Raw genomic sequence first — 14,583 nt, 5'->3', positions numbered from 1 at the left:
TATGTTCCATTGAGTTTGCAAAGAAATGATCTGACTTTGGTCAAGGTGAAAATCATTGTTGGATATTTATAACCCTTCATCTGCAGGGAAACATGAGCTGCACAATATGGAAAAACTACTGAAAACACTCAGGTCGGGCAGCATCAGCAAAATGAGAAACACATTTCACATTTCTAATGTGGGACACATTGCAGCCACATTGACTTTTCCACAGATGCTTCATGCCCACAGTGTATTTCCAGCATTTTCTATTTTTATTTCAGATTTCTGGCATCTGTGGTTCCTTGATTTTCATTAACATGAGCTGATGATTTACAACATAAAATTCCGTGCATTATCAAAAACAATGCATCAGTGAAACATCAAGGATTTCTGACAAAGTGCAAAGTGTAGTACTTTCAGTAAGCATATTAAATGTGAGACATATATTTACACAAAGGGCTAACACCCACTGCACTACTGAGGGAGTGTTGCTTCACTGGTTCTGATCTACTCAGTGAGACTTTAAACTGGGGCCTTGTCTGATCTCTCATTTGAACCAGTGGTGTGTTGGTTAAATTATAGATGGTATAATCTTATCTGGAGCATTGATTTGGAGGTGTAACTTCAAAACCCACCAGGGAAGATTTAATTCAGTTAATCTCACTGAGTTCAGAATTGGCAATTTTCTTAGGTACCTAATATCCTGCAGGGAGGAAATCTGCTTGCCTTACCGAAGCAATCCTACATGCAACTTTTTGGGTTTGGTTGACTCTTAACTGTCCATTGAAACTAGAATCATGTATTAATGTTGCAGCCCAGTCTATTTTGCAATGTCCTCTCACAAAATTCCAAGGACTAGTGTTACTCCCAAACCAGCAAGATCTTTACTTCCAAAAAAGGTAATGAGCAGTGAATGCATGGGAATACCACACCTGCAACCTCCCCTCCCAGCCACACGGTACTCTGACTTGGAAATAAACTGCACCCTTCCATCTTCACTGGGTCTAATTCGCCGCTGTGGGATTATCTTTTACAAGAAGAACTTTCTCAAGGGCATTAAGGATGGGCATTAAACGCTGACCTCGTTGGCACTGCCTACTTCCTCTTTGTTAAAAAGCATAAAGCTTATGGCACTATTTCAAAGAGTTTCCCCTGGTGCCTTTACCATTGTGCATTCTCAATAATAGCACCAGAAACAGGTTACCCAGTCACAATCACATCATTGTTTGTCAGGCTTCCTGTGGGCAAGAGGAGTAGCCAAGATTTCTTTCTGACAAACAGTTGCTACTCTTCAGAAAACTCTAAACAGTTCAATGTATTGTTTTGTAAGTAAAATGAGCATTACTTTGAGTGGACATCAAGATGCTCAGCCTGTTAACATTCATTTCAAATGACTTAAGCTGATTCTGAATAAAGGAAAGTGAAAAGGAGACAAAATAAAAGCAGGCATTTGGAAACCGACACAAAGAGTGCCGGCCATATTTCACAAACCAGTCAGCCTCTGCTGAGGAATTCACGTTAACCTCAGGAACAAGACTGTCTTGTGACGATTAAAATGCTCATCTGACTCTCTCTGTTAGGCACTGACTTTCTTTGTTATAACTTTTTTTATTACAGACCATCGTGAAAACAGAAGTTGGATGAAATGTAGTACCTGCACTGCAGAATCAGCCTAGAGCAAACCTTTACAGCTGCAGACATTTGGATATCTAACCTTGCCTGTGCAATCCTATTACCTATTAGCATTTTCCATCAAATAATACAACAGAATATAAAATGCTAATTCAGTTTTACTTTGCAAGATGATGAGAAGTTTCACCTTAAATTGGACGATCCAGTCCTGGCTTGGTGTGAGGTCGTGGGTCGTTGCATCGACTTCCCGCCCATCATGGCTGCCACACAGCATCACTCCATCGGGCGAATTACAGAATCTCTCCACAGAACACTCATCATGGAACATCCAGTACTTGTTTGGTTTGTAAGCTGCCAACACGTTCACAGTTTCCAGTAGTTTAGAGATAAAAACATGTTTTAGAGAATCATTATCAATTGCATACAATTAAAGCCAACTGGAGATACTCCTGGCAACAAGTTCTTGTTAACTTCAGGGATAAGCTCTAGTTTTGCTTGACTTAAAATTTCTTGACAACTGATTAGTAGATATTAATTTTCACCTGGATAGTGTTGCATTATTTGGATCTGCAGTGTTATTGTATTGCAGTGGTGGAGATACAATGCTCAAAATGGTGGGGATGGCAATGTGCCACTAAGCACACACAAGGGTAGCACTTGAGGGTCATACTCTGCTTTTGGCAAGGCATTCCATTAATCTCAACGAGGATGAAGTTTTTCTCCACTGAATACTTACTTGTCTGTGAGCTGGAAGTATGTGCCTTAGGAATGTAATTAGAAATTAGTTTCTGCATCACAGGACATAATTGGAAAGTTGCAGTGCAAGTCATGATTGCAATTAGTTTACAAGTCTTTCTACTGAGACTCCAACTGGGAGGGAGGGAGATTGGGTCTCAAGATTGGATAAACAAGATAGTTTTGTAATTTTCTTGGAGGAATTATTAACCTGACCCAATTTACAATGGAGTCAGAGATTAGCCTCGAGGTGTAATACTGATGGTTGCTCTAATTTGGTATAAACGCAATAAATTATTGAAGTTGGAGAGTCACAAGGGACAGGTAAACATGTCCTTATGGCAAGATCCAGCATGTTTTTGTTTCTGTTTGCATCTGAACACATTATTCAATGCAATAAAAGAGATAACGAAAGTGGCATTCAGATAATCATGAGTTAAACTTTTCAGAGTCCATTGTTTAAGAATTATACAGTAAACCTTCATACGAGGCATCTCAGTAACTATTGGCTGTGGAACTATGATTTACCTGTGGATTTTTCCTGAAACAGGTCAAAGCTGATCCTGCCCACAGGACCACTGTCAGCGGGGCTCCGGTCATGTGGTGGAACAGGGGTACTGCTAAACGTATCCAGCATGAAGGTTCTCTCACTGGCTGAACCAGCTATCAACACATTGTCAATAGCCCAGTCACTCTGGTCATGTCCATCATGGGTTGGTTGCCACCATCGGAAACGTGCACCAACTACTTTCGCCTCATATGGAAGAAGAATACTTACAAAGCTACAAATGAACCACAAATATGAATTGACTTTAATTCTCTTCAAAAACATACAATGAACACATCAGTGAAATATACTGAAGTATAATGCTAAGTTCACATTACTAGAATAGTAAACTTGGACTAGTGATCCGAAACCTTGGGTTCAAATCTCTCCAGTGCAGTTGAGAAGTTAATCAGTTACATTAAACTGGAATTAAAAAGCGATTATCAGTAATGTTCATCATGAAACGAGCAGACTGTAGTAAAAATCCAACTGGGTCACTTATGGGCTTTCGAGAAGGAAATGTGTCCAACTTATCCAGTCTGATTTGAATGAGACTCCTTTCCTGTAGCAAAGTGTTTGACTTTTAACTGCCCTTTGATATGGGCAAGCAAACTACTTAGTTCAAAACTAATTCAAGGATGCACAATGAATGCTGGCATTACCAGTGATGCCCACATCACATGAATGAAAAAAATACATTTGAATAAGCAATTATGAATAAAATAGATTAAACTAGGCATTACAGTGGCGCAGCAGGTAAAACTGTACCTTACAGTGCTAGAGACTTGGGTTCAATCCTGACCTCGGGAGCTGTCTGTGTGGAATTTGCACATTCCCCGTGACCATGGGGTTTCCCCCCATATCCCAAAGATGTGCAGGTTCATAGATTAATTGGCCTCCGTGATTGCCCGTAGTGTGTAGATAGTGGATGAGAAAGTGGGATAACAGAGAACTAATGTGAACGGGTGATTGGTGATCAGCCTGGACTCTGTGGGCTGAAAAGCCTGTTTTTGTGCTGTATCTATAAATTAAACTAAAACTAAATCAGTGGCAAATTGTTATGGCAGAATAACTAGGTTGTTATTCACTCCAAGCCTCCTGCTGATTTCCCCTTTTTCACTCTAAATACTTCTTCCACAACAGCTGCCATCTGAGATTCCTCAGGTCATTAGCTCTTGATCTCCACAGACAGCTAAAGGCCAACCAAGAGGCCAGCTATTCCCTTAGAAAGTAAGACGGATGGAATTCAGGATGACAATATAAACAGCAGCACGCTCACAAGTCCAGAGGACTTTGTATAATTCAGGCAGTGGTAACGCTCTAAGAGTTGGAAATGAAACCAAAATATCAACAAATCGTTGGGATTACGGTAGCAACTGATGTGGGTTCTGTCCAAGAAACAGACTAAACACCATGAAAATAATTAAGCTGCAGGTGATGGAAATGAGTAATAAAAAAAGATGCTATAAAACCTTGGGAGGTCTGACAGTTTCCATGGAAGGAGATGCTGATAATAAGCTCAACACAAACATCAATTACAAGCCTGCTGACATTAAGGGCAGTACAGTGGCACAGCAGTAGAGTTCCCTTGCCAGAGTGAGGCCTGATAAAAAGAAAATTGGAGGAACAGCACCTCGTATTCCATTTGGGTAGCTGACAACCCAACAGTAAGAACATTGAATTCTCCAATTTTAGGTAAGCCCGACAAGACCCCCATCTCCCTCCACTGACTCGCCCACCCCGTCTTTCTTTCCCACACTCCCCTGTGCCTCACTGGACTTGCCCTTATTTCTCCCCTCCCCTTCCACCACATTCCTTACTCTGGCTTCACAATCTGCAACTCTTCAATCCTCTTGTCTTGCACCTTCTATTTTAATCTGTGGCCTTTGTTCCATCCATCTGTTTATCAAACTCCCCTCCCTCCCCACCCCTGCTGCTCCCCCCATCCCCCTTGCCCGTGTCTACCTATCACATGCCAAACTTTGTTCTGCCTTTCCTCTCTCCCAGCTTTCTCCCTCTTCCTCCCCCCCCCCCTCATCATAATCAGTCTGAAGAAGAGTCCCAGCCCAAAACATCACTATTCATGTTCTGAAGAAGGGTCTCAACCCAAAACGTCACCCATTCCTTCTCTCCAGAGATGCTGCCTGTCCCGCTGAGTTACTCCAGCTTTTTGTGTCTATCTTCAGTTTAAACCAGCATCTGCAGTTCCTTCCTGCACCTATTATTATTCTCCAGGTGTGCTGCCTGACTCACTGGGTTACTCCAGCACTTTGTGTACTTTTTTGCAGTTCATTGTTTCTACCATATATTCAGTGCCTTCTTCCAAGTCATTTATATAAATTGAAAAATGTTGAGGTCCTGGCACTGATCTATGTAGTACACAACTCATTACCTGTTACTCATTGTGAATTAGAAAGGTCTCAAAGCAATGCCATGGCTGTGATTCCCCCACCCATTTCTCAATAACCTAGTTACTCATGTATTCATCAACCACTCCCACTCCCACCCTTCACACACACTAGAGCAATTTATAGTAGCCAATTAACCTAACAACCTGTTACATCAAGCCAAACAGATAAATGATCCATATATACCTAAATCTTTGTTTCCTGTAAACCAGCCTTTGTCTTGCCACTTCACTAGGAGCTTTTATTTTCCACAATAACCTTTGACACACCAACTTGTCAAATGCTTTCTGGAAATCCGAGCATAGCTCAACGACTGCTTTCTCTTCATCACATCACGTTCCTTCAGCAGAGAATCTCAATAATTGGTCAATTGTGATTTCCTGATTATCTTGAATTTTGTAATTGGTCTGATATAATGCCTTTAGCAACAGTTTCTATCATTTCCTAGGACAGATGTAAAGCTAACTGGGCCACAGTTTCCTGCATTCAGTCTCCCTTCCTTTATGATTGAAAGGTAGGGTTCTAATATAATTCTGACTGTAAATCAAAGGCCCAAATAAAGTTCAGAGTGAAGCAGAATAAGTAAACCTCATGAGACCAGGAAATCTCACGCCACTTACTTCGTTGACAAGCAAGGCTCCATTGCCAGGTTCTGACAGCCCTTATCATTCACACTGACTCGTTAGTTAATGCATCTTTTAATTTAGAGACATCTGATGTACTTGAGATACTCACCTAGGCTTATTGTACTGGTCGAAGAAGATTTCCATTAAGATGTTCCATGTGATGCCACCATTGACAGAATAATCCAGAAAGACTCCCTGATTGCGATTGTTTGGGGGAACAAGGCAGCCGTACATGAAGTAAAACTGAATAAATTCGGCATCTGTGAGGTCCAGATCTACCGTCACCAGCTGACGTGTGCAACCCTAAAGCAGAGGAAGAATTCCATCAGAGGCAAACTTCACTGGTTTTGGGCATGTTGGATGCCAATTTGTCTCAACACAATGCTTGTTTAAAACATTATTATCGGAAAGTAAATAAGTATGCAATTTCATGCAAGGAGCCTTGGAATGTGGATTACTGCAATGTCTTTGAACACAGTCCTTTAATGGGGTTTGATTATACTGAATGGCCCTTTGAGTCACAGAGTTATACGATGGAAACAGGCCCTTCAGGCCAACATGTACATGCTGATCCAAGTGCCTACCCTTTGTAGATCAGCATCTGCAGTACCTTGTATCTGTCTACCCTTTGTTGAAGTAAAGGAACTAACATATATACAGAAATATTCAGTAGGTAAGACTGCATGACAATAGACAATAGGTGCAGAAGTAGGCCATTCGGCCCTTCGAGCCAGCACCACCATTCAATGTGATCATGGCTGATCATTCCCAATTCCTGCCTTCTCCCCATACTCCCTGACACCGCTATCCTTAAGAGCTCTATCTAGCTCTCTCTTGAAAGCACTCAGAGAATTGGCCTCCACCGCCTTCTGAGGCAGAGAATTCCACAGATTTACAACTCTCTGACTGAAAAAGTTTTTCCTCATCTCCATTCTAAAGGGCCTACCCCTTATTCTTAAACTGTGACCCCTGGTTCTGGACTCCCCAACATTGGGAACATGTTTCCAACATGTCCAACCCTGTAATAATCTTATACGTTTCAATAAAATCCCCTCTCATCCTTCTAAATTCCAGCATATACAAGCTTAGTCGTTCCAGTCTTTCAACATACGACAGTCCCGCCATTCTGGGAATTAACCGAGTAAACCTACGCTGCACGCCCTCAATAGCAAGAATATCCTTCCTCAGATTTGGAGACCAAAACTGCGCACAGTACTCCAGGTGCGGTCTCACCAGGGCCCTGTACAACTGCAGAAGGACTTCTTTGCTCCTATACTCAACTCCTGCTGAAGAGAAATATAATTAAAGTTTTGGTTTAACAACGCTTCATTGGAACTGGGAAAGAAAACACATTCTAAATTTCAGAGAGGGATGGAAGGATGGATAGGGAAAACGTTTGGCACAAATAGAACAACGACTGAATTTAAAAGCAAAGCAGGCCATCTGCGCTTCATTGCCAGGACTGTGTATTGAACTGAAAAATGGAACATGTAAGTACGTGTGCATATTGAGCGATGCCAACAGTGACTTGCCTTATTATACATGAGAGAGAGGATTAGGAGCAAGCAGTCACTCATCTACACGAGCTGGATCCCACAATGAAGCCTGCAACAGTCTTGGGACAGGAGTAAACTTTCAAAGCGATACAAATTCACAGCATTTTGATTTACTTTAATTCTGGCTTGGATAGTGTAAATAGTCAAAGTCTTTTTCCTAAGGCAGGTGAGTCGAACACTAGAGGGCATAGGTTTAAGGTGAGGGAAGAAAGATTAAAGGGGGCACGTTTCTCACAGAGAGTGATGTGTACATGGAGTGAGCTCCCAGAGGAGATGATAGAGACAGGACTAATCACAACGTTTAAAAATACATTTGAACAGGTACATGGACAGGAAGGGCCAAGGTCTGGGTGTCAAGGGCGAAACGTAGGCAAACGGGATCAGATTAGTTAGGCATCTTGGTCAGAATGAATGAGATGGGCTGAAGGACCTGTGTCTGTGCTATATTAATCTGTAAGAGCCATTGCTGAACCGAGCTTGGCCTCAACACTTCTTTCCTTCACACTTACCATACTCTGAGGCTTCTTGTAGCTTAACTCTTTGTCAATTTCTGTCTTGAGATGAGTGAACCCATCCCCTCAGCAATGGGTCAGAATATTATGTTCCTATCATATCTCTCATTCTTTTAAACTCCAATGAGTATTAGCCCAGCTTATTCATATTTTTAACATATTTTAAACATTTTTATCCCAGGAAGCAAGACCTTTCTCTGCACTGCTTCCAATGCAAGTGTATCCTATCTTAAACATAAAGGCTAAAAACTGTATCCAGGTAACACGAAACATTGGTCATGAAACATTTCACAAAACCTCACCATTTCTATATGTCATACCCTTTACAATAAACTTTGTTAGCCTTTCAAATTATGTACTGTACCTGCATGCTAATTTTTGGACCCCAAATCTCCTCGGGTTGGGTAGCTCAGGGCCATGAAAGGCTGAATCTCCTTCTTCAGAGCTGTAAATATTCTATGATTTTATATTTGAACCCAATCTCTCACAACTAATGGTTTAATTACACGGCAGCCTGTTTGGAAACAACTGAACCTGAAGATCACACTCACTCCACTAAAATGAAGAGCCATTCCCGAGGCCACGACTCCACAGACAGTGCTGAGTTTGCCTCCGTTCACCATCAGCCAGTTGTTGCTGGAGGGGGATCTGTTGAAGTTGTCTTTAAGCTGTCGGGGAAGACTTGACTTTGGTTCATCACAATACGTGCCATCCCATTCCTCATCACAGCTGGGTTGAAAGAAAAGCAGTTACCAAAGTTATGGACACAGAGATTAAGAGAATTAAGTGATAATAGTAGATTATGAAAGCATCCCACAATTACACAAGAAAGATTACATCTTTAAACATTTCCTGCAGCTCATTGCTTTGAGACGCTGCCTGTATCCAGTACATAACACTTGCAGAACTCATGCATTTGTAAAATGAAACATTAAGGTTCGGCCTCAGCTCCAGGGTCACAGTGCTGGATTACTGATGCCAATAAATAACTTCCTTTGTTTTTACTTGCTAGCATCAACAAATACCTCCCTCTTGTCATACACTGCATTTTCACCTTTGATTTTCAAATTCCGTAGCACCTGCACTATGGCCCATGAAATGAGCTCCGGAAAAAAAGAAATATTTGTAAGTAAGATAAGGTTAGACTACCATTCAACGGTGCTGAAGGCAGATTGGTCAATTAATTCCTGTTGAGGGTGGCCTGGGACGTTTACAACAGTGTCTGATATTCTCTCTTTCCCACTCCTGCCAGATGTTGTTGAAGCAGAGTTCTATTACTTGAGTCAACATCAGCCAGGTCTGATTGCATTGTGGGATTAACTAAAACATGTGTCTTTGCTGACCTTCAACTTGACTTATACAGAAATAAAAACCACGTGATAATGCAATTGGGAGAATTGTTCTCAGATGCTTCCAAGTACTACTGTTTATCAAAGTTGCGGTAGGGAAGGGTACTGATTGGCAACTTTGATTGGTTGTATCCCAGGAGATTTCATCACAGGGCAGCAAAGTGGCACAGCTGCTGCCTCACACCACCAGAGACCTGTGTTTGATCCTGTACTCAGGTGCTGTCTGTGCGGAGTTTGCACACACTCCCTCTGACCGCGTGGGTTTCCTTTGTATGTTAATTAGCCTCTGTAAAATTGTCTGTAGTGTGTAAGGAGTGGGTGAGAAAGTGGAAAAATATAGAAATTGTGTGAAAGGGTGATCGATGGTCAGCGTGGACACTGTGGGCCGAAGGGCCTGTTTCCACGCTGTATCTCTAAACTAAACTAAACTCTGCATATTTTGAAATTGTTATGGAGATGGATAGGGAAGGGCCAGTAATAAAGGTACCTGATCTGTCCACATTCTGGGGTGTGGCCACATTCATTAACGTAAAGGAGGACATGGCAAAAGTAGATTGGGAGCATCTGCTTGCAACCATGTCCACATCTGCACAGTCGGAAGTATTCAATGAAGAAACAGCAAGAATTCAAGGCTTTATTTCAAAAATTCAAAGTGTATCGATGAGGGCAGGGTAATAGATATGATTTACACAAAATTTAGTAAAGCCTTTGACAAGCCCCATATGGGAGACTGCTTCAAAGGTGAGACCGCATGACATCCAATCCTTCAATAGCCACAAACTCTTTTTTATGTGGTGGAGGTGATTAGAACTATACAGAGAATATCAGTGTTGTCACAACAGTATTCTGTGAGGTAGACGAGCATCCCAGCATTTCAGCTCAGTTTTGATTTTCTAACAGATCCCAGCGGTTAACAAGCAGGATTAAGATAATTTATTGTTAGATTGCTTTCATTGTCTAGGAACATTACTTTCTTTGCTTTAGCATTTTTCCTTGCCACATTTTTTTAAACATTTGTTTACACTAAAATTCATCTGCTCCCTGCCTACCAACTTCAACATAAACATTGAGGTTTATCTGTTCAACTTCGATAAACACTCACATCAGATCATCTCATCATGTGGTTGATATCGTCACGTTCCCTACAATCAAACTGAATAGGTTTTCCCAGATAAAGGAAATTCTAAAAAGGAGCTGGAATAACTCAGCGAGTCAGGCAGCATCTCTGGAGAACATGGATAGGCGACATTTCAGGTCGGGACCCTTCTTCAGACGGGAAGAGGGTTGGAAGAGAGGAGGGGTGGACGTACCTGGCAAGTGAGGGGGGGAGGTTTGATTAGCAGATGGTTGAACAAAGGCCAAAGAGGAAAAGACAAAGTGTGAAATTAGGATAGAAGAGGTGAAAATGCCAAAAGAATTCACGAGGCAGAAAGAGGAATAAAAAAGGGGGAAGGGGGGGGGGGGGGGTAGGGAGAGAAGTGGGGGATTAGTTATCTAAAATTGGAGAATTTAATGTTCATACCATTGGGTTGTAAATTACCCAAGCAGAATGGAGGTACTGTTCCTCCAGTTTTGTGTGGCCTCACTCTGACAATGGAGGCAGCCCAAGACAGATAGGTCAGCATGAAAATGGGAAGGGGAGTTAAAATGGTTAGCAACTGGGAGTCCGGGAGTAGCAGACGGAGCGCAAATGTTCGGCAAAGCAGTCGCCTAATCTACGTTTGGTCTCACCGATGTAAAGGATGCCACATTGAGACCACCGAATGCAGTAGATGAAGTTAGAGGAGGTGGCTGTGCATTTTTGAGGTTGCTAATCATTTTAACTCCCCCTCACATACTCGCCTTTCTGTCCTGGGCCTCCTCCACTGCCAGAGTGAGGCCACACATAACTGGAGGAACAGCAACTCACATTCAGTTTTGGGTAGCTCATATCCCAACATCATTAACATTAAATTCTCCACATTTAGGTGAACAACCTCACCCCATTTTCTCCCCCCCATCCCATTTTCCCTCTCTTCCCTTGTCCCACCTGTTTGTGGATCCATTTCTCCCCTTCCCCTTATATTCCTTCCTCTGACTTTTTGTCTTTTCATCACTGCCTTTGTCCAACCTTCTGCCACTGAAAGTCCTCCTCACCGGTATCCACCTATCACTTGCCAGGTTTGTCCTGCTCCCATCTCTATTCCAACTTATTCCACCCACTGCAATCAGTCTGAAGAAAGGTCGAAACCCGAAACATCACATTTCAGCACTTTATGTTTTCTTTTGGTAAACCAACATCTGCAGTTCTTTGTGTCTACATGAAAGGAAATACACATCTATATTGGTGATTCTATGACATGCATAACCCAGATGTGTTCGGAGGCAGTGGTATGCTAATACAAGGACAAACTTAAAGCAGTTGAAGAACAATACTTTGAAACAGTTGGTAGCATGAACATCACTTACATGCAGGATCCACGTGAGCACCTTCCATGACCAGAGCACATGTCCGGACAGCTGTCCCCGATGTACACATTATCAATGGCCCATGTCTGCTGTTTCTCAAAGGGTGCTGGCTGATACCAACGGAAACGAGTGGCCTGGGACCTGTAACGGATAATAGACTCAAATAGAATCATCAGTTCATTTTTTCCTCAAATGGTACTGCTGTTGTGGAGAATATTTCAACCTCACTGAGCAGCTGAAGGCAAGCAGGTTGACTTACATGGCTAGCCCACAGGCCAGCAGTCTCAGCTCTCCAGAACAGTGCAGTGGACAAAGGTTCATTGTTATCATTCATTTGCATCTCTCATTGTTGGTCTTTGTCACTGACTTGTTCGAGTCAGCATGGATTTACGAAGGGGAAATCATGCTTGACAAATCTACTGGAATTTTTTGAGGATGTAACTAGGAAAATTGACAGGGGAGAGTCAGTGGATGTGGTGTACCTCGACTTTCAGAAAGCCTTCGACAAGGTCCCACATAGGAGATTAGTGGGCAAAATTAGGGCACATGGTATTGGGGGTAGGGTACTGACATGGATAGAAAATTGGTTGACAGACAGAAAGCAAAGAGTGGGGATAAATGGGTCCCTTTCGGAATGGCAGGCAGTGACCAGTGGGGTACCGCAAGGTTCGGTGCTGGGACCCCAGCTATTTACGATATACATTAATGACTTAGACGAAGGGATTAAAAGTACCATTAGCAAATTTGCAGATGATACTAAGCTGGGGGGTAGTGTGAATTGTGAGGAAGATGCAATAAGGCTGCAGGGTGACTTGGACAGGTTGTGTGAGTGGGCGGATACATGGCAGATGCAGTTTAATGTAGATAAGTGTGAGGTTATTCACTTTGGAAGTAAGAATAGAAAGGCAGATTATTATCTGAATGTTGTCAAGTTAGGAGGAGGGGGAGTTCAACGAGATCTGGGTGTCCTAGTGCATCAGTCAATGAAAGGAAGCATGCAGGTACAGCAGGCAGTGAAGAAAGCCAATGGAATGTTGGCCTTCATAACAAGAGGAGTTGAGTATAGGAGCAAAGAGGTCCTTCTACAGTTGTACCGGGCCCTGGTGAGACCGCACCTGGAGTACTGTGTGCAGTTTTGGTCTCCAAATTTGAGGAAGGATATTCTTGCTATGGAGGGCGTGCAGCGTAGGTTCACTAGGTTAATTCCCGGAATGGCGGGACTGTCGTATGTTGAAAGGCTGGAGCGATTGGGCTTGTATACACTGGAATTTAGAAGGATGAGGGGGGATCTTATTGAAACATATAAGATAATTAGGGGATTGGACACATTAGAGGCCGGAAACATGTTCCCACTGTTGGGGGAGTCCAGAACAAGGGGCCACAGTTTAAGGATAAGGGGTAGGCCATTTAGAACGGAGATGAGAAAGAACTTTTTCAGTCAGAGAGTGGTGAAGGTGTGGAATTCTCTGCCTCAGAAGGCAGTGGAGGCCAGTTCGTTGGATGCTTTCAAGAGAGAGCTGGATAGAGCTCTTAAGGATAGCGGAGTGAGGGGGTATGGGGAGAAGGCAGGAACGGGGTACTGATTGAGAGTGATCAGCCATGATCGCATTGAATGGCGGTGCTGGCTCGAAGGGCTGAATGGCCTACTCCTGCACCTATTGTCTATTGTCTATTGTCTGGGCAGTAACTGAAGGTGCAGCAGAGAATCTGAGCACAGCCCTGTGGATGCCGATGGCAGGCTGGGGTGGAAAAGGGCTGAATAGTGACTGGCATCCTTCACCAGCTCTGGCAGCTGCCAAAACCTGCCTATAACCTCCAGGTTTTCACATACACCTCTCAGCAAATATATTTTTGAGTGAATGTAAAATATCGTTGTGAAATATTAATCGTTTATCAACAGTGGAGTTTTAAAATGGACATTGCTAAATCATAGTGATTGATGGTACATAAAAATAAATATATTTTGTAAAAATGGGTCATTCCACTTCAAGCAAATCTTAATCAGATAATGCCTTGACAGAATGAGCTGCAACATTATTTAAATTGGATTAAAGATATTAAGCCCTGGGAACATGGGAAATATGCATGTTCTCTGGGCACAACACCACGGATACTCTGTACCACATGACTGATGGACAGCAGTCTTGGTGTGTGAGCAGGAGGTGCAGCCCAGCAGAGGGGCAGCAGAAGTCTGGACTCTAATTCTGGGGTAGAACTGATCCCCCAGCTCCCATTTGGAACAGTTGCCTTCAACACATCAAGACAACGTTACAGAGTGTCTGGCAGATTCACCTGGTGGCAAAGCTGGGATGTCCTGCTAATTGAAAGTCCCCCCACATCGTGGAACCTCATCTGTATCTCTGCCTCTGGATCACGAAGGTACCTCACCCGATGTCAAGACCAGTGTGATGGCAATGGGAGGTTTACCTGTGCCAGTTTAATTGTTACTCTGCTCCATTCCTGTTCCTCAGGGTGACTAATATTTACCTGTTACAAGTGTAGTTTGGGTCCAGGGATCAGAGGAGCAGTCACTTTGTAAAATTAAACTGAAGGAGGGTTATAACAACTGCCACACACATGTTTCAATTACTGGATTCTGTCCACAGGAATCATACTAATAATTCTAATGAATGTGGCAAATCGGCAAGGAAATATGAGTTAAATGGGTTCTCCTGTGGACAGTGCTGCTTGCTGTCCACGTGTGTCGCCTGAGTTTTAGAAATCATTGCAGAGTCTCACAGTGTTGACTGCAGTTATTCACAGCACTGATAATGTAGCAACGTCTGCA

General features: G+C 42.8%; 1 protein-coding gene across 3 annotated transcripts in view; it reads right to left on the bottom strand.

Annotated features, from left to right (window-relative positions):
* reln (reelin) overlaps positions 1 to 14,583 on the bottom strand; it is a 247,689-nt gene that overhangs the window by 37,378 nt on the left and 195,728 nt on the right. For all 3 annotated transcript variants that reach the window (XM_078419695.1, XM_078419696.1, XM_078419694.1), the window contains 5 exons: positions 11,796 to 11,936; positions 8,550 to 8,727; positions 6,040 to 6,233; positions 2,878 to 3,131; positions 1,802 to 1,965 (listed from right to left, as the gene is read on the bottom strand). In XM_078419695.1, coding sequence (XP_078275821.1) covers positions 1,802 to 1,965; positions 2,878 to 3,131; positions 6,040 to 6,233; positions 8,550 to 8,727; positions 11,796 to 11,936 — 931 coding nt within the window. The remainder of the gene's footprint in view (positions 1 to 1,801; positions 1,966 to 2,877; positions 3,132 to 6,039; positions 6,234 to 8,549; positions 8,728 to 11,795; positions 11,937 to 14,583) is intronic.

This window comes from Rhinoraja longicauda, chromosome 23, assembly GCF_053455715.1.
Source record: "Rhinoraja longicauda isolate Sanriku21f chromosome 23, sRhiLon1.1, whole genome shotgun sequence".
NCBI lineage: Eukaryota > Metazoa > Chordata > Chondrichthyes > Rajiformes > Arhynchobatidae > Rhinoraja > Rhinoraja longicauda.
Note: the sequence above shows the minus strand (reverse complement) of the source record. Positions and strands in the feature narration are given on the sequence as shown.